The following is a 22,303-nucleotide window of genomic DNA, read 5'->3' as shown; positions in this document are numbered from 1 at the left end:
TGTTTTAATTTATTCCTTTTTCATAATTTGACAGATAAATAAATGGACCCATAAAGTCAATACGATTAAATTACAGAAAAATAAATTTCAAGGGAAAATTAAAGTATTTGAGATTGGGAAGTGTAGGGCACATGTGGAAAACATCCCAGTTAGACTGGAGCATACAGATTCTAAAAAGGGGAATATAGAAAGGTAATGCTTGTGGGGTATAGGCAGATTCAAAGGGTCTCAAAATGCCCCCTGAGGACCTGGACCTCTATCTGCAGACCAGATGCTGCCATCTGGCCCACAGATGTATAATTAATCGACTTGTAGTTTTACCATAGTCCTTGCCACTTCTTTTTGTTCAAATGTTTTTTTGTTATCCACCTGAGTTCAAGATCCCTTTCACACATAGGGAGGAGCAGAATGGGAAAAGGGCAGGTACTGTCCAATGGGCATGTTGAATGCCACAACAGTCCAAATAGCATAGGAATTGAGCCCAGCAAGACTCCAAGCACGAGTCCAGCCTTGATTTTTCTCTCCATTTGAGATGTTTCCTCTTTATCCCTCTAATTCTCCTTTGAAAAGACCTCAGCCTCCAAACTAGAAATTAAAGGAAAGCCTTGTCCTTCTCTTCCTGAACAGGATTTGTCATTTGAGAGCAATAACCTTTATTGCTTTTACTACATCTTCCCAGAAAAGAGCTTTTGCTGACTGATTAGTCCTCCTACAGCTGTTTATTGCCTTGTGTACTACAAAGCAAGGGACTGTCAGTCATCAGGCCCTCCATCATCAGACTCACCTTGTCTTGCCTAATGATTAAAAAAAATTACAGAGATAGCTCATAATTGCAATAATCCCCACAGACCGTTGGCTCTAGCTGTACTTAATAACTGGTTTGTCAAAGTTTAATGGTCTGAAGCAAAGTAGTCTTCAAGCTTGTTACTGAGCTGTCAGTGCAAAAATCGGAATGATTCATTAGCCCAAAGGCAACATTTTGCTAACAAATCAGCTGTCCTTCCAATTATCCTCTAATGTTGTTCTATCTGCCAAACTTGGTCCTGATAATAAAGCTGTGTTAATAATGCATTATTTCTTGCCTGGAGAATGACTCCATGCAGATAAGCAGCATGCTGCAATCTCAGCAATGAATGATGATGATCCTGTGTGCTGCACAGAAATTGTAGTCTAAGTCAAGGAGATGGTCCTATATGAATTCTTCAACAGGCTGTGCGGAGTCAGGAGACAATGAGAAAGAAGTGTTGCTTTGGAAGAAGCATGTTAATATGGAAGCCTGGGAATGAGAATCATTTTGTAACAATCAGAGCTGCTTATGAGAACCATCCAGAAAACTGTGAACAACCACTGCTGAATCCAATAGAGCAAATTGTTTGCAAGACGAAGTTTATGAGTGCACTTGCACTTGCTCCTGAAAGCATGGGAGGTTATTGACAATTAATTCAATCTTCCAGCCCGTATTTATTGAGCCTTACTGTGCATGATACCAGGGACAGAGTACACAAAGATAAATAAATCACAGTATCTCTCTTCAGTGATCTAACATTCAGTGCACTGAAGACCTGCTAAAGAGTCAGGAGACCAGAGAGCACTCGAAATATTGAGGAACTTTAGACAGAAGAGAGAAATAAGCATTAGCAAGAAGAAAAGCACTTTTCAGGAAGAGACAAGAACAGGGACACAGATACAGAGATGAAAGAATGTGGCATAATTGTGGAAATCAGTTGATATGAAGTATTGGCAAGACTAGAAATAGGACTTGAAAGGCAGGTTAGGGATACTTGTGTGGGGTATGTCATGCCAAAGAAGTTGAATGTTATTCAATGGGATAAGAGGATCTACTTCAGATTTTGAGCCAAGGTTGTTACATGATTGCATTTGCAATTTGGGAGAGATCTTTGCCAGAAATATGGAATATGGAAGATTCCTTCAGTCAAGGGATAAGGAGCTAGAGGTTAAAATGCTAAAGTAATAGTCACAGAAAAATACCATAAAGGCATGAACTAAGGCTGTAGCAGTCATATTTATGGAATTCTTGACAAGACATGTTTTAGTCTGTTTTTGTTGTTGTTGTTGTAGTTTGTTTGTTTGTTTTTACCACCTGAATCAAAGACTTGAAAAGAACAATTTTAGAAGAGAAAAAGTTTATTTGTCATTCATGATTTCATAGGTCTCAGTCCACAGATGGTCAACTCAATTGCTCTGGGCCCAACCTGAGGCAGAACATCAAGGCAGAGTGCATGACAGAAGAAAGCAGATCAGGACATAACAATCAGGAAACAGAGAATACCCACTCATCAGGGACAAAATATAAACCTCAAAGGCACACTCGCAATGACATACCTCCTCCAGCCATATCCTACCTACCTACAGTGATCACCCAGTTAATCCCTATCAATGAATTAATGCACTGATTAGGTTAAACTTCTCATGACTGGAGAGACTTTTCAGAGATATGAGCTAGAGGTTAAACTGCTATAGGAAAAGCCACAGGAAAATATGATAAAAGCATAAACTAAGGCTGTAGCAGTCATATTTATGGAATTCTTAGTAAGACATGCAGAACAGTGCACTTATAACAAGGCAAGGGAGGCATTTTACCTCTGAATTTTCTTGCTTTGTCTCACCTCATATGTAAACCATAACATTCTGCCTTTGGCCACGAGATCTCATGCCCACCTCACAATGCAAAATACACTTAGTCCATTTTCAAACCCTCATAGTCTAACACTTCCAGTATTTCCCCAAAGTCCAGGTCCAACACCTCCACTGAGACAGTGTGAGTCCCTGTAAAAATTAAGAGCAAGTTACATATATCCAATATATAAAGGCACAGAATAAACATTTCTATTCAAAAAGGGAGAAATAGGAGCATCAAAAGAAAAGATGGGACCAAAACAAGTTTGAAATCTAGCTGGGAAAGAAAAGCCTATAGCTCCTTATCCAGCATCTGGGGCACGTGGCATCATGATGTTCTCTTCACAGAGCTTGAGTAGCTCTCCCCTATAGTCTTGCTGGCTGTGGCCCACAGTGCTATCCTTCCCAGCTTATTTCTGCTCAATTCCTGCAGTTTTCCTCAGCAGACATCCCATGGTACTGGCATCTCCTAATCTCAGCGGTATCCACTGTAGCTTCAGCATCCTTCTCACTTCACCCATTGCTCTCAGGTGCATCCTGCAGGAACTCCAACTCTGCTACACTTTGCCTGGCCTCCCAAGCCTTCCTTTGAAATCTTGGTGGAAATTTCCATGACCCCCAAAGTCCAGCATCCTATATTCCTGAAGAACCACTACCACCTGGTTGATGCCAAGGTCTGCTGTCACTTTGAAAAGTAGCCAACCCCCGGTCTGGCTACAGCAGCCTCTGCAGCAGCCTTTGGGTGCCTGGATAGCTGAGCATGGTGATATAACTTCCTAGGCCCTCCTGTATAAGAAGTATGTCCCACTGGTCTCTTCTCAAAGGAATTTTTACTTTTATACTATTGATCCAGAGATGGGTGTGGTCTTCCCAATTCCTGAGATGCTCTCATGCCATCTTTTCTATTTTTTCTGGGTAGAGTACTTAGCAGCAACCCTTTAGTGGCTATATTCTTTTCTTTTTCTTTTTTTTTTTAACTATCACAGCTTCCTTAACGCCAGTTGTACTCACAGTTTTCTGGTCAAGCTGCAAGTTTTCCAAATCTTTCTGCTGTTTTCTGCTCCTGATTAGCACAGTAAACTTCACTAAAAACTGCTAACAATATCCATGTCACTGTCTGAATGCTATGCTACCTAGAAATTTCTTATGCCAAATTGAGAAATTTATTGCTTTTAAGTTCAGCCTCACATAAAGCCTCAGTACATGGGCAAAATATAGACAATCTCTTAGTCAGAATGTAACATGAATGTCCTCTATTCTAATTGCCAGTAGAATCCTTCTTGTCCTCTGAAACATCTGGAGCTCAGTCTTTACTGTCCAAGAACCTATTAGCATTCTGGTCTTCTGAGCTCCCACCAGAATCACACATTAAACTCTGCTTACAACAATCTAAAGCTTTTCCAACTTGCATCTCTAAACTTTTTTAAATTCCTCTCCTACAAACCAACTCTAAAGGCTTCTGAACCATTTGATTAGGTTAGTCACACCAACAACCTCACTTCTTGGGAACAATTTCTGTTTTAGTCAACTTTTTTGCCCCTGTGACCAAAATACCTAATACGAACAATTTTAGAGGAAGAAAAGTTTATTTGTTGCTCCTGGTTTCAGAGGTCTCAGTCCATTGATGGCCAATTCTATTGCTCTGGGCCCCAAAGGAGGCATAATAACATCACAGAAGAAGTGTGTGGTGGAGGGAAGTAGTTCAAGACATGGCTACCAGGAATCATAGAGAGCTCTCACTCACCAGGGACAAAATATAAACCCCCAAGTTTCACCCCCAGTGACCATCTCCTGCCTACAATTACCACCCAGCTAATCCCTAAATCAGCAGATTAATGCACTGATTAGGTCAAGCCTGTCATAATCCAATCATGTCACCTTTAAACTTTCTTCATTGTCTCATACATGAGCTTTTGGGGATACCTCATATATAACCCATAACAATCCCCATAATATTTTCCACAGAGAACAGAGGACTGTAAAAGGCAACTGTAAAAGGACTGACTGTAAAAGGCGACTGTTTATCTGACAACATTAAACTTGTGTCCCATTACTGGGCTACACTACATTGCATACTATTAATTGACATTTTAAAATCTATTTTAATTATCTTATGGATAGAAGTATTATACTGTACTATATAATATACTTTATCAAAATCTCATTGAGTTATTGTTTAACGAGTATTTAAAATCTACCACAGATTTTATAGCTATGTTTTAACATTTCTTAAGTTTTTAAGAACCTTGAAAAATAGCCACTGAGACACCCTGGCTGTACCCTTATCCAAAAGCATGTCGTTTCTCATCCCACCCAGCTATATCTTTCTCTTAGTAAGTGAGAAAATTTTTGCTCTCAGATACTTATCATCTTCCCCAGCATGCTCTCAGCTCTGTATTCCTGTCATGTTATCTCTTGTTTTCTCTACCCTGTTCAGCCCTGAATAAGCCTGCTTCTGATGCCTCTCCCTGACCATCCTCATTTTTTCCAGCAATGACATACTTGAGCTTATTTTTCTGAGTTCTCAGTGTCTGGGTGTTCATCTTTTCAGAGATATGAGTTTCCATCTGCAGCATAATAACTCCTCCTTATGGCTTTTCTGCAGTGAGGAATTTTACAAGTAACCAAAAACAGCCCTGACTCAAAAAGTTCAAAGGCCCATGAAGAGTGGACATATTATGCTCAAATCCTTCCCTTCTTAGTTCTTTCTTCCTTCTGCTTTATACCCTGTGAAAGTGATCTCCCTAAACACAGCTCAGTGACTTACTTCTCCTTGTTCTAAATGTCAATTTCTCCCTGAGGCTTATAGGATAAATTTCATTCCCCAGCTAGGCCTCAATTTTTCTTGACCCTCCAACTACCATTCTGTTTATACCCCCAGTAACTACTGCACTTAACACTGCCTTTAGATAGATGCTAATCCAAACAAGCTTAAACAACAGTGATATCATAATTATTGGCTCACCTAAATGAGAAAAAAAAATCTGTGTGGGATTGGATCAGATATAGCCATCTCCTAGATTTAAAAAATGTCATCAGGACTCTGCTCTGTCTTCAGTTGTTACCCTTTAACTATGCTAAAATAGACAGACTTCCTCCCTTTCCATGGGAAAGGTGGGTCTCTGGAAGCTCCAGGTGTCTATATCTTTAACTTAGTGGTCGTAGAAGAGAGGCCGAGAGTTTTTACTCAGCCTTCCTTTATGAAGACCCAGAGATTGATTGAAAGCCAGTTTGGCATCCCACAGTCCTTCCTGTGAGCAAGAAGAACTCAAGCCAAAAGGATCAGAATTACAACCAGAATAAAGGGGATGAGAAGGCTTGATAAACTGGAAATGCTGGCCACTTCAAACAATGGCACCCACATTACTAAACACATCATTCCCTGTTCTCTTTCCCACCTATCCACTAGAAATCTTTCAAGGTAAGGTCTCATATTTATCACCTCTTGGACTACAGCAGTAAATAGGGTACTGTTTATTCAGGCCCTTCCATCTGAAAAACACTTCTTATCTTCTGTTTGTCCACATTTCAGTCTCTACCCAGGGCTTTCTCAAAGCTTACATCCTGCAGAAAGACTTCCTGGATTCCCAAAAGTGGTCTGAAAAGTAATAATTACTTTCTCGAATAGGGTCAAGAACAGCTTTGGAGAGGAGGTGAACTGTGGATCGAAGTCCTGAATTATGGCCAAGATTTCAACTACTGTAGAGAATAAGAATAGGATTTTTGCATTCAACAACAACTAAAGCAAAAGCTATTGGGACTCCAAGGTACTATAGGTATTTTGAAGAGAATGAATATGTGCCCTGACTAAAACTGAGTAGTCAGGTAAGGATGGGGTAAGAATTAATAGTCAGTTTGGTAGAAAGATTGTAGAATGTCTGAGAAACCAAAGAAAGAATTTTTCATTTTGTTATAGATGCCAGAGCTTTCCAATATATTGATTTCTTTTTACTTGGGTATGCCAAGTGAGATCTAACGCAGTGGCAGCTTGTAAACCAGTCTGTTCCAGCTATAAGCACCCTTATCAGTTTAGGCCAGTGTTCAGCAAAATTCCCTCTGCTTGCCGAAACAGGGAAAAGTCTTTGAACCACTGAACTAGACGAAGCGAAGCCACGTGGAGAATTTTGAAGACAGTAATAACATGATAAGAGCAATGTTTTAGGAAAATCAGCTTAATATCAATACCTTCAAAATCCAGATAATTGTCAGTACCAGTGTCATTCCCCTACTGACATACTTCTGACTCTAGGTAGGTTAGATTTGAATTCATGGTCTCTAACTGTAGGAGTGAGAAGGAAAGGAGGAGCTTAGTTTACATTTTGTCATCTCTTACATGAGCAATTGTCCACAGTTATGAAATACATATATATATATATATATATATATATATATATATGGTGTTATCTAAAAAGAAAGAGATAACTATAATATTTTATAAGTTGTTTGGTTTCTTTATGGATGGAAAATTATTAGAATTGTTTTCCATTTTAGCACACATAATTTTAAAATTTAAAAACTTAGGAAAAGAACAACAAAGAGAAAACTATAGTTAAATTTTAATTATTCAACTAATATTTGTATTCTTAAATTAACTTATATTCAATAAAATCATAATTAGATTTGTGGGAGAACTGAAAGAAATGATGCATGTTTAATTAGAATAACAAACAGGAATAAATAGCTGTTATTTTTTCCTCTTAAGAATAGGAGGATACAACAGATTTTATAATATAAAAATTCTACATCAATTATGTTATTGAGAGAATAGGAACTCAGATCAATGAATGACCTTAGATATATACTTTACTATTTATAAAAGTTTGATAGATAATAAACAATCAATTATTAATGAGGAAAATTATTTTACCATAAGTTAGGCTAAGAACTGTTAGCTATTTAAAAAAAAAAAGAATTTCAATCCATTTTACTTTCACATTGATTTAAAAATTAAATGCTAAAATTTGAACAACTATTAAACATGTCATTTATCTTCTCAATAAAAGGGGAAGGGTTATTAAACATTAGTATACTAAAATAAATCAGAATGAAAAGTTTTATATACTACTTATGTAAAATTTAAAACTTTTAGAAGGCAAAGCAAAAATTAAAAGGTAAAAGACACCTATGCTTTGGATCTGGAATCTCATGTTGATTCCAGGAGCTAATGTGTGGAAGGCTTAATTCCCCATGCAGTAAAATTCAGAGGGGGTACCTTTGGGCAGTGATTGGAACATGAGGGTTCTAACCTTATCAGTGGATTAATAATTCATAATTTGATGGACTGTTGGGAGGTGGTAGAATTTTGGTGGGGAGGAGTCTAGATGGCTTGAAGAGTGGATTTTGTTCATATTCATATTCTCTCTCTTTCTCTCCTCTCTCCTTCCCGACTGCCATGAGGTAAGCAGTGTGCTCTCCTCCATGATGTTCTGCCTCATGAAAAGCCCAGAAAGGATGGCTCCAAGTGACCATGGATTGAACATCTGTGGTCTGAGACCTCTGAAACTATGGGCCCCAAATAAACTTTCCCTCCTCTACACTATTCTTGTCAGGTCTTTTGGCCACAGCAGTGAAAAAGCTGATTTAAAACAGTGGCCTTCAACAAATAATTTCTACTTCAAGAAATTGCTTTGAAAGGATTAACAGAAAGGCAGGCAGAGTTTATTCAAGATTTTTCATTGCAGTCTTGTCCACAAGGAAGAAAAAACAGAGAAATGGTTATGTAAATTACAGTGAGCATATTATAGAATATTGTTCAGGCATAAAAATGTTTTGGAACAGTATGTGAAGGCATAGTGAAAGGCGTTCAATATGCTCTCCATTATGTAAAAGAAACAACCTGTGAGCCACGCATAAAAAAATATATTGCAGAAAATATTCGGTAATGTTATTGAGGTTAACACTCAAATGGTTAAAATAATGATTTTGTTTTGCCTTCTTCTATTTTCCAACTTATCTATGGTAAGCATATTGTTACTTTATTCTTATAGAAAATATTAAACCTTACGCTTAAGGAAGAACTTAGGCAACCCTCCCATAATGATGCAGGATTCCGTTTGTTTGCTGGGTTAGCCGGGGGAGTGTTCCCGGGCAGTACTCACCCACGAACTCCGCAATCATGAAGATGAAGCATATTGCCGAGGCCGCGCAGAGTTTCCACTTGGCGTGCGCTTGCTCCTTCACCCTGCTCTCCGTGGCCTTGGAGTTGCTGTGGCAGTGATAAATGCCTCCTGCCTCAGGTGCCTCTGGCTTCTCTCCAGGACATTGATCTTTATTCACAGGTTTCTGTTGGAGTTCCGCACTGTGGTTGGGTTTGACAGAAGCAAGAAGTGAGCATCATTGCAAACCCCTCGCAGACAGCCCTGCTGTTCTCAGAGCTGCTGTTAAGACGTTTGCTAACCAGCCCGGAAGTTTTAGTTCACAGATCCCCCTACAAGAAAGTATCGAGTGTTTGGAGCAAGCAAGGCATTCCCTTCTGTATCCACAAGTACTGCAAGTTTTACTTTTATTCAGCGAAAACATTTTCTTATCCATATCAACCAATGATTAAGAGACATCAAAGGGCAGGAAAAAAGAGGAAGATCGACTTTAATGCAAGACTTCCCCAGTTATTTCACTTGGAACTGGGCGATAATAAAATCTACCAGGGGACATTGCATGATATGTTTATGTGAGACTGACTGAGGGTTCAGGCACATGGCAACCCGGTTACTACTTGTCCTTCTGAGTCCGTACGGACCTTCAAAAATTTTCTTACCACCACTCCTTGGTAGACAAACTCTACCAATCAACGTCATGCTAGAGTGAAACCTGCTCACCCTTCTCAAAGTAGGCCGTGAGTATCAGTTCTGCCAGAGCCATAAAGTGTGATTTAGAGCCATTCATGGAATCCTAGAATTTCATAAATGGAAAGATCGTAGATAGCATTTAATCCAACTGCAGAATTTCTCAGCTGAAGTAACTAAGGTTCAGAGAGGTTAAGTAACTGGCGGAGGTTCAATGGTGAGGAAATGATAGGGCAGAAAGGCCAAACCCATTGTCCTTCTACCATTCCACGTGCTGCTTCCCTATCCCAATATCAGTATGCCTGAAACCCATTTTTACTCATGGAGATGTCAGTGTCCAAGGATCTTAAACTAATAAGATTTTTAAATTTTAAAATAAACTTATTTAAAATAATTAATGAGATTCTTGGAATTAAGAACTTCACAGTTCTAGATCTGAAAGGAAAGAAAGAAGGGGGGGCATAGAAGGAAGGAAGGAAGGAAGGAAGGAAAAAGAAAAAAGAGAGAACAGGGCAATAAATTAGCTTCTGCTTGAGAAGTGATTTCATTTGGCTTATTACCATTAAAAACCTGATGGTTTGAGTTTAGCTGATTATTATTATGTGGCCTCTAACATTATATCATATTTTTGGAATGAATAAGCGATAGATAGATAGATAGATAGGCAGACATATTCATTATAGAAAATCTAGACTCACAAAAAAACACAAAACCAAGAGAAAAATTGCTGGTAATCATATCAGTAGGTTAGATTTGAATTCATGGTCTCTAACTGTAGGAGTGAGAAGGAAAGGAGGAGCTTAGTTTACAAGACACATCTATATTAAATATAAAGTTAAAAGTAATGATATAGAAGATTTAACACTGATAAGATTGTAACTATGTAGAACTAGGAATCAGGTTCTGAAGCTGCATCTCTGTTAGGATCCTGCTGTGTTCCTGTCATTCATATCCACTGAGTTGCAATCATGTGGTTTGGGTAGAATTTACCCTATTCTCAGCTATCAGAGTCAGCCTGGTTGGATTTAGCATTGGATATGATATTTATATGTGTCTGTGTGTGTATTCAGTGAGAGGCACTAGCTCACAGTCTTCAGTGGTTCCCAAAAGGGTCCATGACCCCACAAGAAGTTAAAAAACAAAGTTAAAATACATTCCTCATCACTTCATTAAAGCAACATGATCTAGATGTCTCTAGATGCAGAACAGGCTCTGGATCTGAAAAACAATGGGAATTCTAAGAAGTATTATTTTAAAGGGTTATAAAAATAGTAAATGCTATGAGGCATCAAAAAATGAAATATGAATTTGCTATTAACGAATAAATCCCAATAGACTCTCATGCATTCAAATGTGGTCAAAACTTTGAAGAGTAGGAATAATAGGCTAAAGTGCATCAAGAAGAAAAGGTAGAGAGAGGAGCAGAGATAAAAGAAACATTAGAAATTTTATGCAAGTAGTCTTGAACTGAATTAATCTGTTTAAATAGGATTTAGAAAATGAAGCTTTATTTGTATAATCTTAGGTAGGTTTTTATTTTCTAAAGTGAGATACAATCAACAGGGCTTACTAATATACAATGTCAGTTAAAGGGAACAAGAGAAGGGTGGGACTTAAAGATGTCTCATAAGTTTCTATTTAGAACATCAAGAAGATGGGCATACAGATTCCTGAGATGGGGTTAAGTAGATGGCAGTAGTGTGGAGACTGAGGACGTGGGTGCTGGCATCCCACCACCTAAGATGAACTCCCAGCCTTACCATTCACTAATCTTATGACTGTAGGATAATTACTTAACCTCTCTGTGCTTTAATTTCCTCATGATAGCATATCTCTCACAGGGTGGCTGTGAGATGTAGCTAGTTCATAGAAATACTTCAAGTGTGTCTGGAACAAGATAAGTGTACATTTTTTTAAAGTTGTTCTTAAATAATGGAACTGCATTTTATTATTGCCATTGTTCTTCCAAAAGAATAAAGTATGTTTGAAAACGACTTTTGGAATAAGCACTTTTATAATTAAGCCTTTATTACAGTTTGGATATGAGGTGTCCCCAAAAAGCTCATGTATGAGACAAAGCATAAAAACTTAGAAGTAAAGTGATTGGGTTATGAAAGCCTTAATCTGATCAGCAAATCAATCCCATGATATGATTAACTGAGTGGGAACTGAAGGCAGGAAGTATGCAGCTGGAGGAGGTAGAGCATTGCGGATGAGCCTTTGGGGTACATAGTTTATAGCTGGAGAGTGGAATCTCTCTGCTTTCTGATCATCATATGAGCTGCTTCTCTCTCCACCACACTCTTCTGTAGTGATGTTCTGTCTGCCTCACTTCAAGCCCCCAAGGAATGGAGGTGGTTGTCAATGGACTGGGACCTCTGAAACTGTGAGCCTCCAAATAAACTTTTCCTCCTCTACAATTCTTTCAGTCACAGAAGCAAAAAAGCTGACTCAAACAGCCTTGAATAATCAAAAAACAAAATTTTTTGGCTTTCCCTTTGTCTGCACCCATTATTCTAGCCAACTCCAGTGACAACAAGATTGGAGATGGACTCTCTGTTCCTAAAGAAGAATAAATGTCACAGAGGGAGAGAACATTTCTGTAATTCCTTAGCATATCTTGGCTTCTGTTTCCCCTGCTTACCTACTCTCCTTGTCTGCCCTGAGATAATCCTGCACTTTCAGAGCATGGAAGCCTTTCTCAAACATAGTAGATGTCCAGTACATATGTGTTGGGATTCTATCTCACTTAATGTTTGTGAAATAAATGAGTGATGTGAAAGAAGCAGTTTGAGGGGGGAAAGAAGTAGTTTAGGGGAAACAGGGGGACAGGCATGTTCACATAATTAGATGTAACTTCTTGTCCTGGAAATGAACCAATCATCCACCTTTTAGCAGCTTTATTAAGATAAAATTCACCTACCATGCAAAGGACCGACCCATTTAATATATATAACATAATGGTTTTTAGCATATTCAGAGTTGGATGGTCAGCACCCAAAAGAAGAAACGCTTTATCCATTAGCAGTAATTTTCTAGTCTCCTGACATCCATCTCTTCAGGCAACCACTAATTACATTCTGTCTTTATACATTTGCATTTTACATAAATGGAGTGAATGGCTTCTTTCATTCAGCATAATGTGTTCATGGTTCATCCATAATATAGCAAATATCACTACATCAATATTTCATTATTTTTATTTCCAAGTAATACTCCCTGGAATGGATATATACTATTTCATATATTTGTTAATTGTTTCCTTTGGGGGTTCAGGGGAATAATTATGAATAATACTTCTATGAAAATTTTATGCAAGTCATTTATTTCTCTTGAATAAATACCTAGGGATGGAATTCTTGTGTCATATCATAACTATGTTGAACACCTTGTGAAACTACCAGACTGTCTTTCAAAGCACTGTACCATTTTACATTCCCACACACAACATATAAGAACTCCTATTTCTCCATATCCTTGCCAACACTTGTTATTGTTTTATTTTATCTTTTCTTTAGTGTAAACATCCTACTGGTTATGAAGTAGTTATCTCACTGTGATTTTGATTATTATTTCCCTGATGATTAATGATGTTGAGTATATTTAATGTGTTTTAACATGCTTATTATACGTTTATTTATTTAATAAATGTATAATATCTATCTGAATTCTTCACACATTTTTAAGTTCATTTATTTATCTTTAAAATATTAAATTATAATAATCTTTTATTTATTCTGATACACAGCCTTAATCTGATAATTAACAAATATTTTCTCCTAACCCATGGTTTATTTTTCTTGATGGTATTATTTGTAGAATGAAATATTTTATTTCAATGCTTTCCTATTTGTATAAATTTTATGTTGTCACCTATAGTTTGGATTTGTAGTAAGAAACTATGACATAACCCAATTTAAAAAACTTTCAGCCATTATTTCTTTGAATATTTTTCTTCTCCTTTCTCACTTTCCTTCTTGCGTTCCTATTATGCTTATGTTAATGTGTTAGATTCCATATCACATTTCCCTGAGTTTATATTAACTTCTTTGCAGTCTTTATTCTTTGTTGCATAGTATCTATTGCTCTATTTTCAAGATTATTGATTCTTTTTCTCTGTTGCATCCTGCCAGTAGAAGAGTTCTACTGTTAGGCCCCTTCATCAATTTTATAAAATTTCGTTTATTATACATGTAAATCCTAGAATTTACATTTTTATATACATTTTTAAATTAATATATTCTATTAATTGATATCCTCCATTTGATGTAACATTATGATCACATCTATCTTTAATTCCATAAACATTATTTCCTTTAATGGTTTTAGTGTATTTATAATATTTGTTTTAAATCATTGAATTCCAAGTCTAATATCTGGGCCTCCTTAAAGGCAGTTTCTATTGCTTAGCTTTTTACCAAATATAGGTTGTTCTTTCCTGTTTTTTGCATCTCATGAAATTTTGTTGAAAACTGGAAATTTTATATAGTGTGTTGTGGTAATTCTGAATACCGATTCCTTGTTGGCTTTTTTAAAACATTTTATTTAGTTGTCAATGGACCTTTATTTTATTTATTTATATGTGGTGCTGAGAAGCAAACCCAGTGCCTCATACATGCTAGGGAAGTGCTCTACCACTGAGCCACAACCCCAGCCTCCTTGTTGACTTTTTATTATTGTTTACTTATTATTTGTTTAGTGGCTTGTCTAGTATAGTGGAATCTATTTTCTCTGGATTTATTCAATGTGCGGACTCTATTGTCATGCCTCTTAGATACATTGTTGGCCACATGCACAGTCATCCTTATCCTTCTTTCATCCCTTGGGAATGGAGACTATTTTGGTTGTGTTCATTTTGACTGCTTCTTCTTATGGCTTCAGTATTAAGCTTCTGATTACTCTGCCTATATTGGTATTACACTCAGATTTTGGCCTCTTTAATTGCTTGATGACTACTCCACAGTTTTCAACAATGCCTTGAGACACCAAATGTTCCAATAAATTTGTGCCCTGCATTAGTCAGCCTGAGCTGCTATAATAAAATACCATAGATCGGGTGACTTAAACAACAGAATTTTATTTTCTCACAGTTCTGGATGCTGAAACCTCATGATCAAGGCACTAGCAAATTCAGTTTCTAGAGAAGGTATCTCTTGATAGCTTATAGATATCTGCTTTTTGGTTATATTCTCAAAAGAGATTTTCCTCAGCATACATCCACAAAGAGAAAAAAATGATCTCTCTGCTTTCTCTTCTTATAAGAACACTAATCTACTCAGATAAAGGCTCCACTCTTACAACCTTATTTAACCTTAATCCATTCTTTAGGGGCCCCATCTCCAATTTAGCCCCATTGAGCATTCAGGCTTCAACATATGAATTTAGGGAGAACTTAAACATTTATTTAATAACAGACTATTTTAGGGGTATTTGAGGCTAACTTTTGAGGTTAGCACCAAGTCCAGAAGGGCTCTTATTACCTTTGTCCTACCTTATCTACTTCTGTTAAACATCTATCTCTTCTACCTTTAACTTGTTACTATAATGGAGCAATCAGCCTATTCATAATTGCTCACCAGAAAAGTCTTTGTTGTTTTCAATAGCAGCACTCTTATGCTTGAAAATCCCTATTCTTTGTTCCAGTATTATTTCAACTTGTGTACCATCAATCATCAAATGGAAAGATACATGGCTCTTTATTCTTGTGCCTTATTTTTGCACCATTCACCAAGAGCAGGTGGGTTGGAGAGTGACCTAGTTCTCTTGGAGTGACACTTACTCTGTAAGTAGAGTGCTAAATGAAGATGTTAACCCCTGGTGTTCTTTGCTTGTGCTGCCTAAAACAGAACTTCTATTTTATGAGCAAGCTGGGACAGGAGTATTCTGAACCTTACTGAGTAGACATTTTACCCTATGAGTGTGGGTTGGGTGAAGAAAGGGAACCATCTTCCTTTTTTGCCACATACATGTTACATAGAGGTTCTGAAATATAAATCTGGAGCAATAAGTGATTCAAAATACTTTTTCCTACAAGGATGAACTATAGCCTTCAATTAGAATCTGGGAGGAGAGGTATCTCTGTCTTTTGGCTACAACTATTCAAAGCACAGCTACCATCACACTGCACTTTTGGATGGGAGGAGGTAATAGACAGGTCTTGACTTAAATGCCCCTAACTCTCACTTCTCACTAAGACTTGGTGGGTTTTCTTGAATAAGTAATATTCAATTTTCTGCATGTCCTTAAGATAGATAGATAAGATAGATAGAATATGTAAATTTTCACCAGTTAAATCATTGTTGAAAAGACTCCAGCAGTTTATCCCTACCAGCTGTCCCTGCCCTAGCTTCCCTGCATTGCTTTAATATATGATTTGAAGAAAAAGAGAAACCCTATTCCTCCCACCCAGGGCCAAGAAAACATATCAATTGTGTATGTCAATTTTACACAAATATCATTTTGCTACCATGAATCCCATTACTGAAACAGGAATTGAGAAGAAAGTGAAGAGTGCACAATAGTGTTCATGGTACCTACAGGGCCCACTACTAAGATTTCTTGTAGTAAAAATGTGTATAAAATGAACTCCAATGACTTTTCATCCTATCTATACATGCCATCAATAGTTGGAATCTTTTGCCCCACCTCTGGAATCTGAATCTTGAGACTTGCTTTAATACATTAAGGGTGGTAAAAATGATGCTCTGCCAGGGTTGGACCTAGCCTATCTGAGAGCTGTCAGTATCCACAGCTGCTTTCTTGCTACCCTGCACTGCCATATAAAGAATTCCAGGCTAACCTGATAAAGTGAGCCACCATAAAGAGAAAGAAGCCATGGGAAGAAGAACAAGACCATAGACAAAGGCCAGCACCTAGACCCCAGGCATGCAGGTGGAGCCATCTTGGACCTTGCTGCCCAGCTCAGACACCAATAGAATGCAGCCTCCTGGGAAAAGCCAAGAGATTCCAAATGGAGTCCACCCCAATTCCAAACTACAGAATCATGAGTAGTAAAATGAAATGTTGCTCAAGCCACCATATTTGGGGATAGTTTGTTGGATAACAACAGATACATGAAACACTCCCTTTGTGGAATTACAGGGTAAAGTTTCCTCCAGATTAATTAACAGTAGGTAAAACTTTAAATAGCAATCTAGTGATGAGTAGAAGAAAAGATAGGAAGGAGAAAAGAGAAGGAATATGAAGGAACAAAGTCATTTATGAAATAGAGACAGGGGAAAATACATGACAAAGGAGATGGACGAGGTATGCAAAGGAAATGAGCGGGAGAACTGAGGTGTACAGGACCTCAGGAGGAGCTAGGTGAAGGATGCAGAGGGCACGTGATGGACGTGCAGGTGCAGATGAAAGGGGAGTCCTAGGCTGACAAACAGAAGGCCTGGGTCTGCATCTCAGCTCTGCCGTACTGAGCCATCTGACCTTAAACAAAGCATTTGCTATCTCTGGTACTCATTGCCTACCTAGTAAAAAGAAGGAGCAGGGTAAATCATCTCCAGATTTAGTCTTTTTATTTGACCAGCAAATAAAGATGACTTCGAAAAATACTATGTCTTGAAAACCATGCCCATTGATGAGGTGAATGAGAACTATAACAATAAATGGTTTTGTGTGTGTGTGTGTATGTTTGTGTGTGTGCACACACAGGCCACAGAGTGCTAATAGTCTATCTTAACAAGAAAAGAAATACTGTGGTTTCTATGACATAGAGATGATCTGTTAGCAATGTCCTTAGTGTTAAAAATTTGTCACCCAAAATTTCTGCCTGACTTAACATAAGGCTTTGTTTTTGGTGTTCATGACCAAAATAAATTACATCTCATCTAAGAAATAGCTATTCCAATATGAGATAATACAGATGCTAGATTCTTTGTTAAATAGTTTTTTAAAAAGCAAACTTATAAATATCCTTTAGAAAAAAATTGCTTTGCAGTTACTAAAATATTTGATGCTATCAAACATATATTGCTATTCTTTATAATATTAATTTGGTTCCAGGAAACAAACAAAAGCATTACATATTTACAGGTTATTTATGAGTAAGTATTCTCTTAAATTCTGTTCCCAAGGCGAATTCATTTCAGATGTTAATTCATTTATTTGTATATACTGAGTGTGTTTCTCATAAGTCCCCGTTCTGATTGATCTTCCAAAACACGCCAAGATCTCTTTCTTATACGTTTCTCTCTTTACTGTGCCATGGTCTCAATCTGATATACATTCTCTGATCCCACATTCTATGCAGGGACCCCCAAACTTACTCCAATTCCATTTTATTTTCCAATCCTTAGGCTGTTAACTTCTGGAGGAAAAAAAGCTCTGAAGCCAAAGTTCAACCAAGACCTAGGTTCCCTTGATGTAGTCTCATCAAATGCCCCCAGCATGCTATTTTTAATTGCCCTTTCTTATGTGTATTCTACAATAGACTCTAAAGTTTCAAGAGGACAGAAACCTAGGACCAGGAATATTTTCTTTTTTGTCATACATCCAAAATTTAGCACAGGTACATCCAATCAATTTGTTGAATATGAAAAAAATGAACAAGTACATTGCATATAGCACTGTGGGAGATAGTAAAAGGAATTGAAACTGTAGAACATTAAATTTTGCAATGTTTACTATAACATATGTATTGATATAAAATAATTAATTTTATGATCAATATAACCATAATTTCCCCCATTGTAGTAAAGACTTAATTGTTTCTAAATATAACTAATACATTTTATGATCTAGAATTGGAGAGTAATTGAGAGAAGGAAAAGCAAATATATTAGATGGTATATGTCTATTTTCTGTAAAATAAAAAAGACCAGAGGAAAAAATGCTTTACTAAAAATGTTTTCATCATGCACTTAATAGATATTTAAGGAATCAAATCAACTATATAGAGTGTTGCACTTTTCAGAGTATGTATTATATGAGTCAATCAGTTGCTTCTAAAATGTTCCCAAATGCCCCCAAGTTGCAAAACACTCAGAAGCAACAGCGTCCGAGCATTTGTTGAATATTTAAGGCATCGAACGTGAAGAAGCAGACAGAGATGTCTGTTACCTGTCTAGTGTGAAGGCGTACATCTTAGGGGCTTTGTCATTCACCAGGGAAGTTCTTTCAAGAAACTCCATGGTGGCCCGGATAAGAGCTGTTGTTGTCGACGTTGTTGTTTGATTCACTGTCCAGTTTTGGACGCAAAGCCGCACTGCAATTATTCACACACTTCCCAAAGAAAATAGAAAAAGCCTTCCAGGACTTAAATTAAGGAGCCTCCCACGTCAATCTTCTTGGTAGGTTTATGAAATTACAGCCTCCTTGGAACATCACCTGGCCATAGAAACTGCCTCCCTGGGAGACTTGCAGGTGGGATCATATGAAGTATGAAGTGTGTGTGTGTGTGTGTGTGTGTGTGTGTGTGTGTGTTTGAGAGAGAGAGAGGAGGGAGAGATTAAATTGTGCTTTCTAAAAGGTAGAGAAGCTTAAGGGTTTCCTACCAAATGCTGATGTAGGGATTTGACCTTCAGAGCACACCTGAGTGAGCTACAAATAGCTACCCTTCTGTACACCAGTCTCTTGGATTTTTTAATTTTATTTTCCTTTTTTATTCATTTATTTATTTTGCCTCACTCTTTCCTCCTACCTAAAAACATTTCTTCTGGGACTGAGTTCTAAGATGATCTGCAAGCAGTTGTCAGGATTTGCTTCTTTTCCCCTAGGACTATTTAGGAATTTTTCTGCTGAAGGGGAGGACAAGGGTCACTAGTCACTGAAGTCGGTGTTCTGAACCTGTTCCTTGTACAGCAGCTTTGAAACCCTTTGACAGGCAGAAGAAGGGTAGACTCTGCTTCCAAGTAAATAACATCCCTCACTCACAGGAGAACTGGAGTGAATCGTGTTCTCCCTGGCCAGGGTCCACACTACTGAGGATAGATGACTCACCCAGGAAACCCTATCAGGCATACCAATCACAGCTCTCAGGAACGGAGCTTTCTAAGCTGCTCCCCAGAGACCTTCAATTCACAGCTCCTGGTAATTGACATTCTACTTCATTACGAAACGCTTCGTTTCCACACAGGAGAAGGAGCTATAACCCATTGACAAGCGATAGGGCAACAGCAGGTATTTGTATGTGACCACAGACTTGCACAGATGCATAAAGAGGTAAGTCAGGGCGGAATGGAAAAAGTGGTGAGCCCCTGACCCTGAGCCCTCCTTGCCTTCTCCCTCTGTTTTCCCTCTGTTGAAAACAGTGGTATAGTCCCAGAATAACCCTGTGGCCCAGTGTCACAGAAAATTTCCCATCTTGTTGAGTGAAGCTCTCTCACTAAGATAAATATCATCCCCTATCAGAAGAATGGGGCTCAATCGTGATGGAAGTTGGCAGTGAGAAGAGAAGCTGCCCTTGGCTAAGAGGAAGAATGTAAGATCTCCTGTCACTTCTGTGGTGGAACTGCCCCTTACAAATCATAAGACTTCAAAGACCATCACATATGACATAAATCACCAGGTGTAATCATATGGCCCTATTGCCTAACTGACTTTTAACTTTCTGTTGATGGTGGGGAACCAGAGAAATAACTCTGGGGAGGTCATCTGTCCTTGAGGGAAATGGCATGAAATTTTGGGTCTTTTACAGAAGACCGACCAAAGTATTTCCTTCTCAAAGTGCTTATCCTTAACTTTGCAAAATAATAGGTTACGCTGTGGAGGCAAAATTGGGAAACCAGAAAAGAAGAATGAACCCACTTTTGTGAAATGGTACCATGCTTTACAGCTTGAATCATTTGTAAGTAGTTTCTAGCACATATAAGAGAATTAGAATTCAAGTGAATTAATGTTAAAAAACAATAAGGGGAATATTTAAAAACAGGCTGAAATCCATTAATGATAGGAGGAAAAAGAGAAGCAATATTCATAGGCAGGAAAAAGAATATCTAGCTATAGATAACAGGCAAAGCAAACAAACCCCCAAATCAATCTTGGAGTCAGAGATTCCATATCGTAGCTTTTCTCACTAGTATGAACATGGATACATAGACATACTTTTATCTGAGTCTGTGAGTGTGTGAATCAGCTTTCCATCAGTGTGAAAAGTACCTGACAAAACAACTTAAAGAAGGAAAGCCTTACTTGGCTCAATTTCAGAGGCTTCAGTTCATGGTTGGCTGACTTCATTGCTTTGAGTCTGAGTGAATCAGAACATCATGGTGGAAGGGCCTGGCGGAAGAAGGCTGTTCACTTCATATAGCAGAGAAACAGAGAGAAAGGAAGGGGCCAGGGACAAGCATAGTCACCAAGAGTAAGCCCTCAAGGACCTACTCCCTCCAGGTAGGTTCCACTGCCTCCCCATAATCCATTCAGTTACGAATCCTTGAATGGATTAATCCAATGATGGGATCAGAGCTCTCATACCCAGTAACGTCCCCAAAGCCCCATCTCTGAGTAATGTTGCATTGGGCATCAAAGTCTTAAACACATTAGCCTTTGGGGAACATTCCAGACCCAAATTATAACAAGGAGTGTAGAAGTTATATAGTTGGTTATAATGTGGATTGCCCGCGGGGCAAAAAGAGAGTGAGGGTGGGATAGGATAGGATATAGGGAAGTAGGAAGTAGAGAAGGGAAAGAGGAAGTAGGAGATCCATGAAAAATTGGGGAAAAAAATTCAAAAAAATCTTATTCTATAATTTCTTCTATGTATTTATGAGTTGAACTATACAAAATTGCTATTATTGTCACAGTCTCTAATATCAGCAATTTAAAATGGTTCAACTAAAATATGTACATACAGACTTACAAAATATATGTGTGAACATGTATGATAACGTTCCAAATAAAAAATTAAATATGCATCATTTAAAAGTTTTGAGAAATTAGATACCATTTTCATCAAGGATTTATGAATGTCTAAGTGCTACTCTTGAAGATAATTACTATAAACCAGAGCATCTGGTGTGCATGGAGTAAGAGCAGGGAGCAGTGGATTGCAGCAAATGAAACTTTTATGTTAAAAAAAAAAAGGTAAGCGTTGCTGCTATAAATGTGGATGCACATAAGTTATGATCACCAACTGCCTGTATGTTATGCTATGTAAATTCTTCTTCACTTGATCACCTTATCCTCTTACAAACTCATTTTAAGGGCAGCATAATGCCCCCTCCCAAATATTTTGTCAGCACAGTTGATGAAAAATTTCCTATCCACTAACTTGTGGCCCACTCCCGCATGCTCACCAAGGGCCAACGGTCCTATAGGCTCCACTAGAGGCACAAGGTATATATATTTGGAAAGCAGCTTGGATCAAATCAGAAAATCCCCTCTCTTGTTGACAGTTGGTTTGGGTGAGCATTATGCTGCTCATCTCAGTTTCCTAGGCAACTGGCTTCCAAACCACCCTGAATTACAGGTTGTCCTTCCCACCCACTCTCCATCACAAGTTTGTAACAATGAAAGGGGCAAAGCACAATTCAGAACAGTTACCTCCAGGAATAAGTATTCTGTCAGCCACAAGAACATCACTGACATAAGGGAAGGACCGGTTTGGCTCCCCAGTGCTAACTCTTGTCAGCAACAGTGTCTTAATAGGATTTTATAAACAGTAGCTGATACTTGGGTGAAAATAATTTGCCCAAGTGTCTTAAGCATTGTTCTATATTTCACTGGCAGAAAGGATGTATGTATTTATGCAAAGCGACTGTGATCATCCCTAGACATGAGTGCCAAGTTCATACTATTCATGCTCCCCAAACTTAAACCCACATTTCAAAAATGTTTCCTGATGCCACCGTTTGCCTATGACTCTTATCAAAAAAGACACAGAGTATGCCTGTTTTTAAATAATAATGTGGACTTTCATCCCATTTACTTCTTTC

At 37.9% G+C, this 22,303-nt stretch overlaps 1 protein-coding gene across 1 annotated transcript in view; it reads right to left on the bottom strand.

Moving 5' to 3' along the window:
- Positions 1–18,805, bottom strand: part of Slc30a8 (solute carrier family 30 member 8) — a 37,411-nt gene extending 18,606 nt beyond the window's left edge. Inside the window, exons 1-2 of the mRNA XM_046464856.1 lie at positions 18,492–18,805; positions 8,736–8,935 (exon numbers count right to left, since the gene is read on the bottom strand). Coding sequence (XP_046320812.1) covers positions 8,736–8,935; positions 18,492–18,562 — 271 coding nt within the window. The 5' untranslated portion in view covers positions 18,563–18,805. The remainder of the gene's footprint in view (positions 1–8,735; positions 8,936–18,491) is intronic.
- Between the last annotated feature and the right edge of the window lie 3,498 nt (positions 18,806–22,303).

This window comes from Marmota monax, unplaced genomic scaffold (assembly GCF_021218885.2).
Source record: "Marmota monax isolate L192 unplaced genomic scaffold, Marmota_monax_Labrador192_F-V1.1 WCK01_AAM20220418_F8-fsc00003, whole genome shotgun sequence".
Lineage (NCBI taxonomy): Eukaryota > Metazoa > Chordata > Mammalia > Rodentia > Sciuridae > Marmota > Marmota monax.
Note: the sequence above shows the minus strand (reverse complement) of the source record. Positions and strands in the feature narration are given on the sequence as shown.